Consider the following 15760-nt stretch of genomic DNA (forward strand, 5'->3'; position numbering starts at 1 on the left):
CAGTGGATAGAGCATTGGCCTGAGGACCGAAGGGTCCCAGGTTCAATTCCAGTCAGGGGCATTAAAAAAAAAAGTGAACTAATATTTTTTGCCATTTTCCAAATTGATTCTAAGCGGTTATATTTGAAATTATTTCAAAGCTATTAGGATGAAGTTTATGAATTATTGTTAGTTATTACCACTGTGAGTAATAAATAAGATTGAGATTACTGTCATGTACTTAAGTGTTTGAGGTTAAGAAGAAAGCTCATATGTAAATATATGAAAATTTTGAACAGGAACTCTTTACCTCTTCCTGAAATTCATCCTTAGTTTCTTTTATGGTTTTCTCTACAGGCCAATTCTTGGAGCTTTCCTCGGAAATTTTCATTTTTAGCATGTTGATAGTTTCTTGGTGTTGTTTCAGAGATTCAAGAGCATTTCGTAATTGTTCTTGGGTATCTATGTTCTTTGTCAGAGAAATACAAAACCATTTCCGTTAGAATAAGGTGAAACAATAAAAATAATTTTATAGTTTCTACTTGATCACAAATAATAAATGATGGCTCCGATAATGTTTTTAAAGATGTTCCAAGTTTTCAACATTTAACCAGTCAAAACCTTACCATGTTTACAGTATCCTCAATGTCACTTTTCAGCTGGTCTCTCTCAACTTGCAAGCTCTCTTGGAGTTGTTTTAAGTCATCCTTTTCTTGGGTTAAGATCCTTACTTCTTCTAAGGTTTGGTGAAGCTTCTCAGTAGTCAGTATTTTCTCCCTTTCTATAGTTTGCAGTCTGGAATCTTTACTTTGTAATTGTTCCTTCAGCTGTTCCACTTCATTTAACCTTTCTTGACTTTGCTGAAGTTCTTGGGTTTTCTGAGAAAGCTTTAAAATAAGACAAAGTGTGAAAAGCAGAACATTCTATAGCGTATATACGGAACCAAACTGCAGCAGACTAAAGATCATTTCTCTAGAGGGTATCTTGTACCAACCTCTGTCTTTAAGTCATCCAAAGTTAAACCAAGTTTTTGAGATTCTTTAGAGAGATTTTCTATTTCCTGATTTATTCTTGTATTCTCTTCAAGGACCATGTCATACTTTTGTTCAAATTCAATATGATAATTTTTAAAAACTTGGAATTCTTGATCCATGTTTTTATAATTCAACTGGGTGGTTGCAAGGTCATCTTTAGTTTTCTTAATTTCTTCAAGTAAATCTTGAATTCTACTCTCCTTATGAACTACTTCAGAACACAATTTGTCTTTTTCTGATGTTATTAGATGTAGCTCTTCAGATTTATCATTTACCTATGAAAAAAAGAATACTTATCATTGTTAATAATGTATGATCTACTGAAATTTTCAGAAAAACAAAAACACAAAAAACTTTTTCTACAAAAAGACACTGAAAATTAAGCAAAGATCTGACCGAGAAAAGGCAATATTTTTTTGTCCCTTTTAACAGTGTATTTTCTTGTTTAACTTTACCATCAAAATAAGAGTTATTTGCTTAAAAATGTGTTTACCTCTTTCCTTAGCATTTCTACTTCTGAAGGTAAAGATTTCAATTCTGAGAGCAAATTAACTTTTTCATGCAAAGTTTCATTTACTTCAACTTGTTTCTTCAGTTCTTTCTGGAGATCTGTAATCTTTCTTTCCAATTCCAAATTACAGAGCAAATCTAGAAAATTTTTGGTAAATTAAATAAATTGTCCCCCAAAATTCTATCCATCACCATACATATTAATATTTCTTGAATCACCTTTTTAAGAACATGTACAATTTTTAACCCTTATGATCTAAAGTCCATGGAAACACTTATACACACTGATACATATAATATTGAAAGTTAATATTAAGTTATTAAAAATCAGAGAATAATGGATTTCCAATCATTAGAATATTGTTGCAAAATCCTTTAGGTACATTTCAACAGAAAGTTAGATTTGCAAAGAGGTAGCCTGAAATTTCAAGATACCTTTTGGAACTTTGCCATCTAAAAGGGAGTTGAGTTTTGTTATTTCATTAAAAGAATATTGTAATTCTTTCTCCAGATCAACTTGTATTTTCTTTTTTGCCTCCAACCGGCTTTGATGTAACTGATTATCACTTTCCATTTGCTTGAACATACTTTCAAGTTCTTTCTATTAAGAGAAACATTGCAAATTTACAAAAATGTACTGATCATTACAAGTGCTCAATTTTGAAAATATTACAAAAATCACCTACCATTTTCTCTTTCAGCTCCAGATTTTCACTTCTAAGAAAGGCTGATTCTCTCTTGGCATCAAGGGCTATAATTTCAGCATCAAGCAGAGTTTGTTTCTTTTGTTTTAGATCGTCACTGTCTTCCTATACACATGACAAAAAAGATTTTAGTGAAATCTAACTTTCTCAGAATTGGAAAACATTAGCACACTTTTGTTCAGCTAGCATGCTAAAGTTCTCTATGTATTTTTATTTTGTTATTTTCTCGAAAACACGATAGGCTAGTAGTTAATAATTAAGATTAAGAATATTAAATTAGCCTTGGCCAGGTGGCTCAGGTGGTTGGAGTGTTGTCCTATACACCAAAAGGTTTTCAGGTTTGATTCCTGGTCAGGGGAAATACCCTGGTTTCGGGTTCGATCTCTGGTTGGGGCGTATGGGAGGCAACAGATAGATGTTTCTTTCTCACATCAATGTTTCTCTGTCCCTGTCTCTCCTCCCCTTCCTCTCTCTAATTAGCCTTGGCCAGGCGGCTCAGGTGGTTGGAGTGTTGTCCTATACACCAAAAGGTTTTCAGGTTTGATTCCTGGTCAGGGGAAATACCCTGGTTTCGGGTTCGATCTCTGGTTGGGGCGTATGGGAGGCAACAGATAGATGTTTCTTTCTCACATCAATGTTTCTCTGTCCCTGTCTCTCCTCCCCTTCCTCTCTCTAAACATATCCTCAGGTGAGGATTATTTAAAAAATTAAATTACCACTTGAAAAGAAAATTACCCAATAAGAAAATAGAGAAAAGATACAAACAGGTAATTTAGTGAAGGGAAAATGCAAATGACCTATAAATATATGAAAAAAAAAATCAGAAGTCATGTTTAGAGAAAAGTGACATTTTAACATGACTTTAGCTTACATAAATTCAACCATATGTAGTTGGAAAATTAATAATGCACCCGTGAATGAATGAAGCATAAGAAATAATTTTTTTGAAAATTGGCAATTCTGCTTGCTACTGTATCAATCCTACTCTCCAGGATTATATGAAAGCACCTTTCTTACCCACAGCTCAGAACAGTGAGAATACTTTTTTAAAATACCAGTATATATATTTTTTATTGATTTCAAAGAGGAAGGGAGGGAGAGATAGAAACAACAATGATGAGAGAGAATCAATGATTGGCTGTCCCTTGCACACCCCACACTGGGGATGGAGCCTGCAATCTGGGTATGTACCCTGACTGGGAATTGAACTGTGACCTCCTGGTTCATAGGTCGACGCTCAACCACTGAGCCATGCAGGCCAGGTGAGAATACTTTTAAAAATAATCATCTGTCATTAATACAGTGGGGCCTTGACTTACGAGTTTAATTCGTTCCGAGACCGAGCTCGTTAAGGAGCTCGTTAACTCAAATTACTCTATCAACTCAATGCAAAAAATCGGCAGAGAGACAGTTGGTATCTCAAAAAACCCGTTAGTTGGGACACTCGTAAGTCAAGGCCCCACTGCAGAAGGTAACAAAGATTACTATGAAAAACTCAAAACAAAACCAATAGAACAGAAACCAAGATTTAAAAAATTCAAGCTAGAAATTGTTAGCTTTCTTGAAGTAGTCAGGTGTATTGATAGCAAATAAATAAAAAAAATCAAAATTTCACCATGTCAATGTTACTTAATACCACAATCTAGTATCAAATAAAGTAATCTAGAACAATATTTTCCGAAAAATACTCAAACTGTTGAAAATATTTACTTAAATTATGAGAATGCATTAATATCAGTGAAATTAATGACATTTATGAAAACATGCTCATTTATGTTTTAGTTCTAGATATTTATCAACAATGTAAGTGCTCATCTGAAGACATTGACTACACACTTCTTTTTTTAAATAAAAAAAAATTTAAAACATTTTTAAATAACTAATTTTTTAATGGAAGTTCATAACCTACTTGTTTATATTCACTCAAAGGATGATATCCTCAACTCTTTATGAATGGTTCCTTATTGGTAAAAATGGCAATGTTCCTAATATAGTCCCTCTCTCATAGGGTTATTGACAAGATTAAATAAAATACTGTATGTAAAACATTACAATGCTCAGCACATAGTTGGCTCAATATAAGCATTTGCTTTAACGATGATGATGAAGATATGCTATAAATATTAACATTATTACATAATAAAATAAACCTGATTTTTACCGATGAGTATGACAAGTCCATTTTCACACTTTCTGAATTCTGAGAGTCTATGTATTTCTGTAACTTTTTAATCTGGTCTTCTTTTTCTCTAAGTAGATCTACTTTTGAACTTAGTTCATTCTAAAAGAAATCAAAGGAGAGTAAAACAATTTAATTCGATTTGAATTCTAGGGTATTACAAGGAACTTATTAACAGTTCAAATTGGTAAACAGTAAAATTCAAAAAGTTGACACTTAAGAAATATAATTTATTTTCTGAAATCATAAATCATATTTAATTATGTATGATTTGTTTTATAGTTCTAGTCCCTTATTAGTAGAAATATGAACATAAATGCTCACCTCAAGGTCTTGATTATACACTTCTGCATGTTTAACTAAATTCTTTAAGTTCGAAATTTCATGAATTAGTTGCATCTGTAAGAGCATGTGAACAGGTAACAGAGCAAACCAATAGTTAATAAAGCAAAAAAAAAAAAAAAATTGAATCACTGCTTCAGAATCACCCAACAAGTAAGAAGAGACTGAGAGATAACTGTTCAAGCTATCTTGAACATCTCATTATTTAAAAGTACCAAAAAAGCCCCAAGTCAAACCCCAAGACCAATCAACCAAACAAAATCTCTGCAAACCCCAGGAAGCAAGCAAATAAGAAAAAGAAACTTATTTGGGCATGACCCAAATAACAGGTTTGTCCTCTGTTAATAAAGCTATAATAACTTCAAAAGCAAATTAGTATGCACCACTTGGAGGAAATAAAGTAGTAATCAAACTTTACAAAAACATGCTTCTATTAGGCTTTTGTTTTGGGTAAGTACAGAAATGTATTTATCCTAAAAGATTTCTTTTCTTCTCATAAATTATCTATTTGGTTTTACACTGGCATACTTTTCAATGAGCTGTGATTTGAAATTTAGGTTTGGATTATAGAAGTTTCATGAAGCCTTTACAATATTATTACTGTTCATCAAAGCTATAGAGATTTGCTTGGAATTATCAACTGTTACTTTGATGGTTAATAGGAAATATTGGAAAGTTAATGTTTTTGCTTTATATTGTTCAACTGTCTAAAGTATAAATACTTAAAGATGTAAGTATTTCTATTAAAGTTTCCTTTCTATCAAAACAGTTGTAGCATTAACTATTTGAGTACTGGCAACTTTTGTGCTAAAAAAGGTAAAATAAAATTTTTTTTGTATTTAATTCAGTCCTAGTTTTAGATTTCAGACTACTGCTAGTTATTTTAGATTAGCACCAATCGATAGAAATATAATGCGATCTCCCTCTCCCAATTTTTTTGGGGGGAGGCAACATTTGTAATTAATTTTTCTAGTAGCCACATTAAAAAGAAGTAAAAAGAAACAGGTAGAATTAATTTTAATATATTTTATCTAGCTGAATATATCCAAAATATTATAATTTCTTCCTGTAATCAGTAAGAAAAATTAAGAAAATATTTTAAGTTCTTTTTTTATGCTTAAGTCAATTCAGACTAACCCCATCTCAAGTGATTGACACATATAATTAGTGGCTACTATCTTTTTCAGCAAATTTTTAGACATCTGTATTGGTTAAAGTTTAAATTGGCTCTATCTGTTACCTTTTCTTCCACTTCTAACTTTTGCATTAGAAAATCACATTTACTTATACAGAACTAAATAATCAATCTTAAACTTTTAAAGCATTCAGCAAGAATAATTCTCCTACTTTTATTTGAAACAACACTTTATTTTAAGTACTGGAAACAAGAAAAGATTATGTGACTTTTGTAATGATCTGAGTGTAACCACTATTTGATGTATTATTTAATGAGCACAAAGAGAAAATGTACAATATGATCAAAAGATCATCCATTGTTACATACAAAATAGTACAGATTTCAACTGTAATTTGCAGCAGGTGAAATGAAATTTAACTTCTTAAGACAAAAATCTCCAAGTTGTGAAAATTATAAAATTAAAGAGATCAAGTTAAAATAGGTAGAGGGTTGAAGTTTCTCTTGTTCTCTGAGTATGATGTTACTCGACCTTGTTTATTCCGCCCTCTAAAATTACTATTTAAACACCCTATATTATATTGTCACTTGAAAATTATCCACAACTTTGGTGATTTTTGATGAAACCCTTAGGCAAACCAGGGCACATATCTTCAGGACATCATATGACTTTCATTCCCCTTTTGTTAAACTTTCCTTCCAGATGTACATTTTGAAACATGTTTTACTGTATGCACATAGACTTATGTTTTTAGTTTAACATGCAATGGATGTCGTAAAACAATCTTCAAGCAGAGTAAGCCTTTGGTATGTAATATTTTGGATTATCTTATGGACCAAGAATTTCAATTTGTGTTTGAGTAAAACTGAAGAGAATTGTATTATTTTCCCCCTGATGGTGGTTAAAAAGAAAAAAAAGAAAATCAGATGTGAGTTTTAATACATAGATTCTGTGTTACTTTGTAATCATGTATGCCCAAAGTTAATTTTGTCATGTTATTTGCACCTGACCTAACCTGAAGCATGGAGATATACATGAAGTAAGCCCTGAGATGCAATGGCGCGCTCAAGAACTTGCCGATAATACACACCAGGCTTGAATCTGTGAGCTATTTAAGCAGCAAACTGGGGCTTAAAACCAGGTAGTTTGGCTCTTAACCATGACAATCATACCCCTTTCTTTTTCTAAAAAAAATATATTTTATTGATTTTTTATAGAGAGGAAGGGAGAGGGATAGAGTCAGAAACATTGATGAGAGAGAAACATCGATCAGCTGCCTCCTGCACACCCCCGACTGGGGATGTGCCCGCAACCAAGGCACATGCCCCTGACCAGAATCGAACCTGGGACCCTTCAGTCCGCAGGTCGACACTCTGTCCACTGAGACAAACCGGTCAGGGCGATCATACCCCTTTCAATAAAATTGGTTTTATTGATTGAAGCCCAATATTCTTTTCATGATATTTTGCATTATGTTATATGCAAATTTTAAAATAAATTAAATGGAACTGTGAACTTATTGACTTTTGCATCCCAGGATATAATGTCTGTAAAATGCAGGAGTCATTTAAATTTTAGGTAGAATGGAAATAATAGTTTTGGTACAGAATTCTTTTTGCTTTTAAAAAGGTAGAGGATGAGAAACTAATCAATAATACTGAGGGAAAAGGACTGTGTCCCTTTGGGCTATTCATATAGAAATCTGAGAAGTATCTGCAAATTAACTCATATTTTAACTATACTAAAACACTGGCTCTTATTTTTGGAGGCATTTTTGGATCGCTTCACAAGTCTGATACCAGCAAGGGATTTCTGTTCCATAAAAATAAATATGTATTCAAAAGTTCTGCAAAAGAGTTCACAGTTTCTATGAACTGTAAAAGACTATCTGCACTAAGAAATTTATTGAATCTTTAGGACAATTTAAGTTCTCCAAGTTTCGTGGTTTCTGGGTTAGGTTCTCTTAACATGTAGCCTAATATTATATACTTAGAAAATTTAAGTGATCTATTTTATTTCTAATATTTCCATTAAAACTATTTAGTATTAGTTTCACAATAACTCTTATATGGAAAAAGAAAAGTTCAAAATTAGCTTCCCCAGCTTTCTAATAATGTTGTTTAGGAATACACTTTCAATGGAAAAATTCCATTAATATGTAGTATCTATACATAAAGCATTCAGCTAGATATTAAAATTTCTTCAATACAAATCCATCAATAGACAGATTAACTAAACTTTCCCAAAGATGTTTTTAATTCCTTCTTCCTCTTGAGCATAAGAATAGGTGAAATAAATATGATTTAACTACTTTAAAAACAATAAATGAACTATTTCTTAAATTCTCTAATTGTGTATGCATATGGAAAATGGCTGGATCCTCAATCTCAACCTTACAAATAAATATCTTTAAGAAAATGATATTTCTTACAAAAGAAATATCATTGTTTTAGTTTAGTGTTGTTTCATAACCTTACCTCTTGATCTTTTTCTGCTTTTCTTTCTAGAGCCTCAAATTCATCCAAATCATTCTTTTCTTTTAATTTCAACTCCATTTCTTCATTTTCTTTTCTTAGTTTTTCATAGTCCAATACCAGATTATCATAATCAGCACGAAGTGAATTCAACTCACTTTCTAAGTTTTCCTGTGGTAAACAAAACCATATTTTCAAGCTGGAGAGAATTCAGATTATATGTTTGTTTACTTAACTAAAAATTTGGATCAGTCACATAAATTTAACCTTGAATCATTTGGTAATTTAAGCCATTCTCTTTTTCAGTATCATCCTAATGTTTTAGCTTGATCCACAGCAAAATAAAGGATTTGCATTTTGGTAAATTAGTTAACTTAGAATACACAACTACTTTGAAAGGGGTAGAATTAAAAAAAAAAAAAAAGACCATACAATCAAATGCTCTGCTTGTGCCTGTCTGGAAAAGTTCATCAGGAGTAGGAGATAGGGTGCATAATGGAAAATCCATCAGCTTTATTCCTAAGGAGCTTAAAGATCTGTGCTAAAATGTTTCCATTGAAAATGGCAAAAACCTAGCAGCGGTTAGAGTTTTAGAGATCAATAAGTAATACCTCTGTTTCACTCCTAATTCAAATCCACCTGAAAAATAAAATAAAATTCATAACCGCTGCTAGGTTTTTGCCATCCTCAACAGAGACCTGCTTCTGTTTTCTATACTTTTATGAGAAAGAGGTAAACTTTATCATACAAATCCATCAATGGGCAGATTAACTAAACCTTCCCAAAGATTTTTTAATTCCTTCTTCCTCATGAGACTAAGCACAGGTGAAACAAATATGAGTGAAAAAAAACAACAACAATCCACAATCAATAAAAACCAAAAACTAAGACCAAGGATTTTATAAAATCAACAAGCTCCTGGAGTATGCTTTAGGGACACAGAAGCACTTTACCAATAATACTTAACTAATTATAATAACTAATTTATGACTAATTACAGTAGTTAGCTAATAATAACTCCCAAGAAGGTTCCAATTTTATTCCAAAATTAACATGAAATTACTTTAACAAATACATATACAGAACTATATCTATTTCTTTGAACATTAGAAGCTGGAGAAGTAAACATGGACTCTACATTTACTAAGGTATTAAGGTATTCACTACAGGAGTCCTTATTCCTAAAGTTGTGATAAGACCAGATATAATGCAGTTACTTTTATTTTTTATTATTATTTGGCAACATTACCCCTCCCCGATGTATTACTGTACTATAGGCCTGAGAATTTTGACACTTTTAATATCAGCTTTTTTTTTTTTTTAACCCTTAGGTGATTTGCCAAGGCAAAACAGAAGAAAATAAATCAAAGATACCAAAATCTGCTGGTAATGGCCTGAAAGTTTTACTACCATACACTCATTTTATAAAGTTTTTAGCTTCTCTCTGGATGGCACAATTATCAGTTGGGAGTCTAATGAGTGAAGAAGACTTAATTAGAACCAACACTGTTACTGAACTTTAGTCAGAGCCATAATTTGCTATAACAAGAGTAAACACCAATAACAAATGACTTTAAAGAGTAAAAGTATAATGTTCCGTAAAATACATTCAAGTTACCTGACTTAGTAGCTTTGTTGCTGGATTCCACTCTATATCTGTTACTGTATCAAGGGTGTTACTGAAAACATCAGCCTCTGAACAGACAGCTGTTAATTAGGGGAAAAGAAACTTATACATAAATATGCTGGTAAGTTTCCTAAAACTCAAAGTATAGATTATTAAAAGAATTCTGATCAGATGTAATAAGCTCAAATTAGCTATTATATGTTCATAGCATGACTGCCAAGAATACATTAAAAACAGATGTGATTGTATATATTATTTTGTGAATTAAGATCACTGGCTAGAATATAATCATAAAATATAGGCACCTTAACACAATACAGGTAAAAAGAACAAATTCTGAATTTGCGATTTGATAACTGTTAAGCAGTTTTTTAAATGCCCCTAAAAATACTTAAAGTGTTAGGCATAACTTTGAAAATTTTCTGTGTAAATTCCACCTTTTTAAAATTAGCAACGTTTAAGGCAGATGTTATATGAATAGTAATTTAATTGGATAAAGATTAGAACAAAAACAATAAAAATATTTGTCTTATGGAGTCTAATGACAGTGCATCATTTTAAAAAGATCTGGAAATAGAAAACGTCTTATTATACACATTAACTGAGATATAATAAGTAAAGTCTCCCATCATAGAGATAGTTTTATAAAAAAGCACTCACATTCATCAATTTCTCCTACTGAAGTTATATCACTCCTTTGTCTTTTTGTTGTATTTACTGGCATATTAAACTCATTCACATAGTTTAAGTCCTTCATTTTGTTAATTTTGCCAGGGCACCAAGTGACTCTTCGTTTTATTTTTGCCTAAAGAGGAAAAAAAATGAAAATGACCTCCCCCAGATAATAAAACAGGGAACTAGTTTCCATTTTTAAGAATGATTGGCTTGGTAGAATTCTTATCAAGCCTAGTTTAAGATCTTAACAGCCTAAGGACATACTGAGATAAGAAAACATACTCAAACTTTTCAAATCAATGTGTAACCCCATCATAAATTGGATGAAACTATTTAAATTTTTTTTTAAAAAATTGGAATCTTTACTTATAACTTTCTCCGGGACTTAATTGAAAGAAATTGGGTAACACCTAATCCTTAAAGTAATCTGTGTTATGCAGAAGAGACGACTATGGCTGCAACCATCATAGCTACCACAAAAAGCACCTTTGGAAACCCAACTTGAAGTGGGAAGAAGCAGACAGGTGGCCCATTTGAATTTCCTCTCACAGGGCCCTTCACAATGTCAATTATCTTCCAAGTTGGCAAACTAATGCCTCCACCTGTGCTCCTGCTCTCATTTGTTCCTTTCTCTTGTGGTACTCTGCCCCCTTAATGACCTGTTCACTTGTCATTTTCACTAGGCTCCTTTCTCTCAGCTTTACAAATGCACAAGCCTCTGTTTGCTTTTGATTAAAACAAAAAACAAACAAAATCTTGATTCTTTACTCTCCTTAGCTACCATTTTCTTTCTGTTTCTACACCATCTTCCTCATTCCTTCAAAGAACCTGCCTCCTGGTTCTTAACCCAGTCAGTTAGCTGTCCTCACCACTCACTCCACTTTGCTGGTTTCTTTTCCTCTGCCCACCTCCTGTTTGTGGTCTTCCATATTTCATAGCTACCATTCTTCTCTTATCCCTTTACTAGTACAAGCATTATCTCATCTTATTTGATCCTCTCAACAATCCTCTATTACCACATCCATTTTATAAAGAAGATAAGGGTCCAAAAAGTTTGGAGAGTTGTGTACAATCTTACACCCAATTGGTGGCTGAGCCCATGCCTGTAACTTCAGAGCCTCTCCACTAACCACTCCATTGCATTGCCTCAAGATTTTCTGTATAATATAGATATTTGTATAATTTTTTTTGTATTTGTATATATTTGTATATATATCTGCATGCTTTCATGCTCCTACCACACAATATCTTTTTGCTTAAAATAGACAGTCCTTTCCTCAGCCTGCTCTGCAAAAGCTCAGTCATAAAAATCCTTCCCTTCAATGACTTTCAGCTCAAATCCATTTGCTCCCAAACCCACTCTTGGAGCTTGCCATTATCTGAAACTCATAAACCTAGACCTCCTACTCTATCTAAAGTTCCTATCCGTCCACCTCATTGATTCAGTCAATCCCATTTTGGCTATCAAGCATAAGAGGGAGCTCTATTCCCTTGATCCACTACTTTCTTCTTGCCAGCTCCCTCTTGGTTCTTATCTCATCATCTTAGATTCCATAGATGATCACTTCAATCGTGTTTTCGGGTCAACAGCCTCAAATTATTTGACCCATTATCTGTTCCTTACACCTACTCCAATCCGGTGAACACTCAAATGAATTACACTACCTCCTCCGCCTTTATCAGTCTCCCGAACGCTGTCAGAGCCACACAACCAAAAGTCTGGCTGCCAACATCATCTGGGTCTTTAATGCTGCCTGGCCACACTCCTCTCCACGTGGGCTTTCTTTTCCATTCCTTACAAAGGCTAAACTGTTCCAAACCCTTAGCATGTCTACAAATTTGTGTCTTTACCATCTCCTGCCACCACAGCATAAAAATAAACCTCCTATTTCACAAAGAAAATATAAGCCTAAATTTATGAAAGCATTACTTGCACTGAAGCCCATTCCTTCCTCTGTCCTCGTTATAATTAACAGGTGTTTCTCTAAGTCCAGACCTTCTGCTGTATTTAAGATCCCCTCCCTTTGGGCCATCTCAAACCACTGCAAGGTGGCTTTCACTCCCAACACATAATACAAATTGCTTTTGCAAATGAGCTTCTTGTTTCTAAATCCCAATTTTTTTTGGTCTACATGTATCTTATTTAACTTCTCAGTAGACTGTGACACACTGCCTCTCTGGAATAGTCTCTTCTCTCATGACCACATTCACTTGTTTCCTTAACTCTACAGCTTAACACTAGGCTCATTATGGATTCTTCTTCTCTGCCTTTAGCAACTTTATATCTATAAAGTTGGGGTTTTGTCTTTGGCCCTCTGTTCTTTTCATTCTCAACATGCTCCCAAAGCAAGCTCATCCATTCACAAGACTTTAATTAGAATCGATCTGTAATGTTTATGTCCAAATGGCTATCTCCTTCTCAGATCTTTCACTTGATTTTCATACACTTGCATTTTCAACTACCTGACACCTTTAACTGGTGAAGTCTCAAATCCAAACACTGAGCAGCGTCACTGCTCTATATTCCTTGACCCTTAACGCAACAAGAACTGCTACCAGCTATCCAGTAAGCCTAGCAATGCCTGCAAGTCATTCTGGAAACCTCTTTCTCCCTTTCCCTGCCTCCCACATCTAAACAATCACAAACTCCTGTTGAGTCTCCCTCCCAAATAGCTCAATATTAGAGCCCATCCTTGTAGAGGCCCAATCAATCTGATGTGCACACCAGCTCTACACCTTTTTAAAATGCAATTCCGATCATGTTACCTACAAGGCTTTGTTCCTGTCCTTAGCATAACGTAATGTTTAAAACTTTCAATGTGGTTTTAAATGCCCCTGCCACCAGAACATTTTAAGTCCAAGAAACATGTTTTTTCACAACTTCTGCACATACAGATGTCTTCCTGAACCACTCATATCTATACCTTTCACTGGGCTATTTCCTACTCATCACTCTCAATACATAGTTCCTGAAGTCTTCTATATACTTAGCATGGTAATTTGAATATAACGTATATTAATAATAACCTTAATAGCAAATCTTTATTGAGGGTTTGCTGTATGGAATAATAAGCACATTCTATAATACTTCTCACATCAATCCTATAAGGTGGGGATCAGGCTGTCTCACTGATTAGGAAACTGCAGCAAAATTTATAATAATAAAAGCATAATATGCTAGTTAGGACAGATGTCCTTCCGGATGAAGCCGGGGCTATGAAGAAAGCCTGGGTCCCGGGTGCCAGAGGGAAGCTGGCGCTGGCAGCCGGGGGAAGGAAGGCCTATTCTTGCACGAATTTCTAGCATTTAAGAAATTGCTTGCCCTGACCGGTTTGGCTCGGTGGATAGAGCATTGCTTAAGGTCCAGAGTTAGGGACTGACAGAATTGGGATTCAAATCCAGACAGTTCAGTCCAGAGGTCATTCTCTTAACTATTACATAACCAGGGCCCAAAAATACCTGTTGGACAAAAGATACCCAACTATTCTAGTATAAACAAAAAGAACACATACTAGAAGCCAGAATTCTGATCACTATGTTAACTTATATTCTAGTTCAATTTCCCTGAGATGAATATTTGTTTAAAGAGAAAATACTCCCTCTCTAGATGTCTGTGGCTCCCAATCACTTAATCAATTTCATAAGAAGCACATTTTAAATCTATTCCTTGACTATATACCAGACTTCTTGATTGCTATCTCTGTATGTGGGAATCAGGAATGTGTACAGGCAAATACACAAAAAGTTCCGAGTTTCTTGAATATACAGTATCAAAGGATAAGGAATACATAACTAGAGAATAAACATATAGGAATGCCAATTCTATTCTCTATATACTAAGTTTAAGCTGTCAACATTTACGCTTTTACCTTTAATTCCTGTTGTGATGTGAGGGAAGAAGAGGTCACCAGCATTCGTGTTAAGTTTTGAATTTTCTCAATCTGCACTTTTTGAAGCAGATCTTTTTCTTCCAAAAGTTGGGCCAATTGGTCTTTTTCCATTGCCTGGGCCCGAGTCTCTGTAGAAACCTATAGAATATAATATTCGGTTATATTAATGAATATGGCTAGGTTTTAGAACCTTGAAAAGTAACCTAAAAGAATATAAATTTTTGTGAACCATGAACATTTTAATGTTATTAAACTAAAATATCCTACCTGCAGAACACCAATATGCAGTTACAACAGTTTCTCAATCTTATAATAAAATCAGTAAAATATACAGTTTTTCTCATGTGCATACTCCATATGCCATGTATAAGATTATAACAATGCTGTTAGAGAAATTCTATTTAAACAAAAAATAAATAAAAGGGAGGGTGAGAGAGAAACATTGATTAGAAACATCTACAGCCATCTCCTGCTGGAGATCAAACTGGCAACCTGTGCATATGCCCTGACCAGAGTTGAACCATGACCTCTTGCTTTATAGGTCGATGCTCAACCACTGAGCTACTGGCTGGGCTAGAGCAATTCTATTAATTGCCTGAAAATATATAAATAACAGGCAGAGAAGTCAGAAAAGTAGAGACCTGAATACCTACAGCAAAAGAAGAGATGTTCTTTTAAGACTACCACATGGTATCTTAGAGTTCATCTTTTAAAAGATCACCAGGGGACCATAATGATTAGAACAAATAAATTACAAGTGATTATGCTATTTTATTAGATTGACTAGAGGCCTGGTGCATGGATTCGTGCACCAGTGGGTCCCTCAGCCTGGCCTGTAGGGATCGGGCCGAAACTGGCAGTCCAATATCCCCCAAGGGGTCCCTGATTGCGAGAGGGTGCAAGCCAGGCGGAGGCACCCCACTGGTGCATGAATCTGTGCACCTGGCCTCTAGTATGCATATAAGATCTTTGGTTATTCTCTTCCCGCCCTCCTCCCTCCCCGCTTTCCTCCGAGATTCATCAGTCTGTTCCATGTTTCCATGCCTGTGGTTTCCGTTTGTGTTGAGCATCTTCCCCCTGGTGGTCAATGCACATAATAGCTACCTGCCGGTCAGCTGGTAGCCTAGGCCCATGGTCATCAAACTGTGCCTCGCTAGCCACATATGGCTCTTTGTCCCCTTGAGTGTGGCTCTTCCACAAAATACCATGT

At 34.3% G+C, this 15760-nt stretch overlaps 1 protein-coding gene across 1 annotated transcript in view; it reads right to left on the reverse strand.

The window, feature by feature from the left end:
* Positions 1-276: 276 nt before the first annotated feature.
* Positions 277-15760, reverse strand: part of CENPE (centromere protein E) — a gene marked incomplete at both ends in the record, with an annotated part of 48361 nt that continues 32877 nt past the window's right edge. The window contains 12 exons of the mRNA XM_006759755.2: positions 277-448; positions 606-866; positions 974-1288; positions 1507-1661; positions 1959-2124; positions 2210-2332; positions 4389-4508; positions 4731-4805; positions 8362-8529; positions 9977-10065; positions 10646-10790; positions 14530-14688. Coding sequence (XP_006759818.2) covers positions 277-448; positions 606-866; positions 974-1288; positions 1507-1661; positions 1959-2124; positions 2210-2332; positions 4389-4508; positions 4731-4805; positions 8362-8529; positions 9977-10065; positions 10646-10790; positions 14530-14688 — 1948 coding nt within the window. The remainder of the gene's footprint in view (positions 449-605; positions 867-973; positions 1289-1506; positions 1662-1958; positions 2125-2209; positions 2333-4388; positions 4509-4730; positions 4806-8361; positions 8530-9976; positions 10066-10645; positions 10791-14529; positions 14689-15760) is intronic.

Source organism: Myotis davidii, unplaced genomic scaffold, assembly GCF_000327345.1.
Source record: "Myotis davidii unplaced genomic scaffold, ASM32734v1 scaffold1396, whole genome shotgun sequence".
Classification (NCBI taxonomy): Eukaryota; Metazoa; Chordata; class Mammalia; order Chiroptera; family Vespertilionidae; genus Myotis; species Myotis davidii.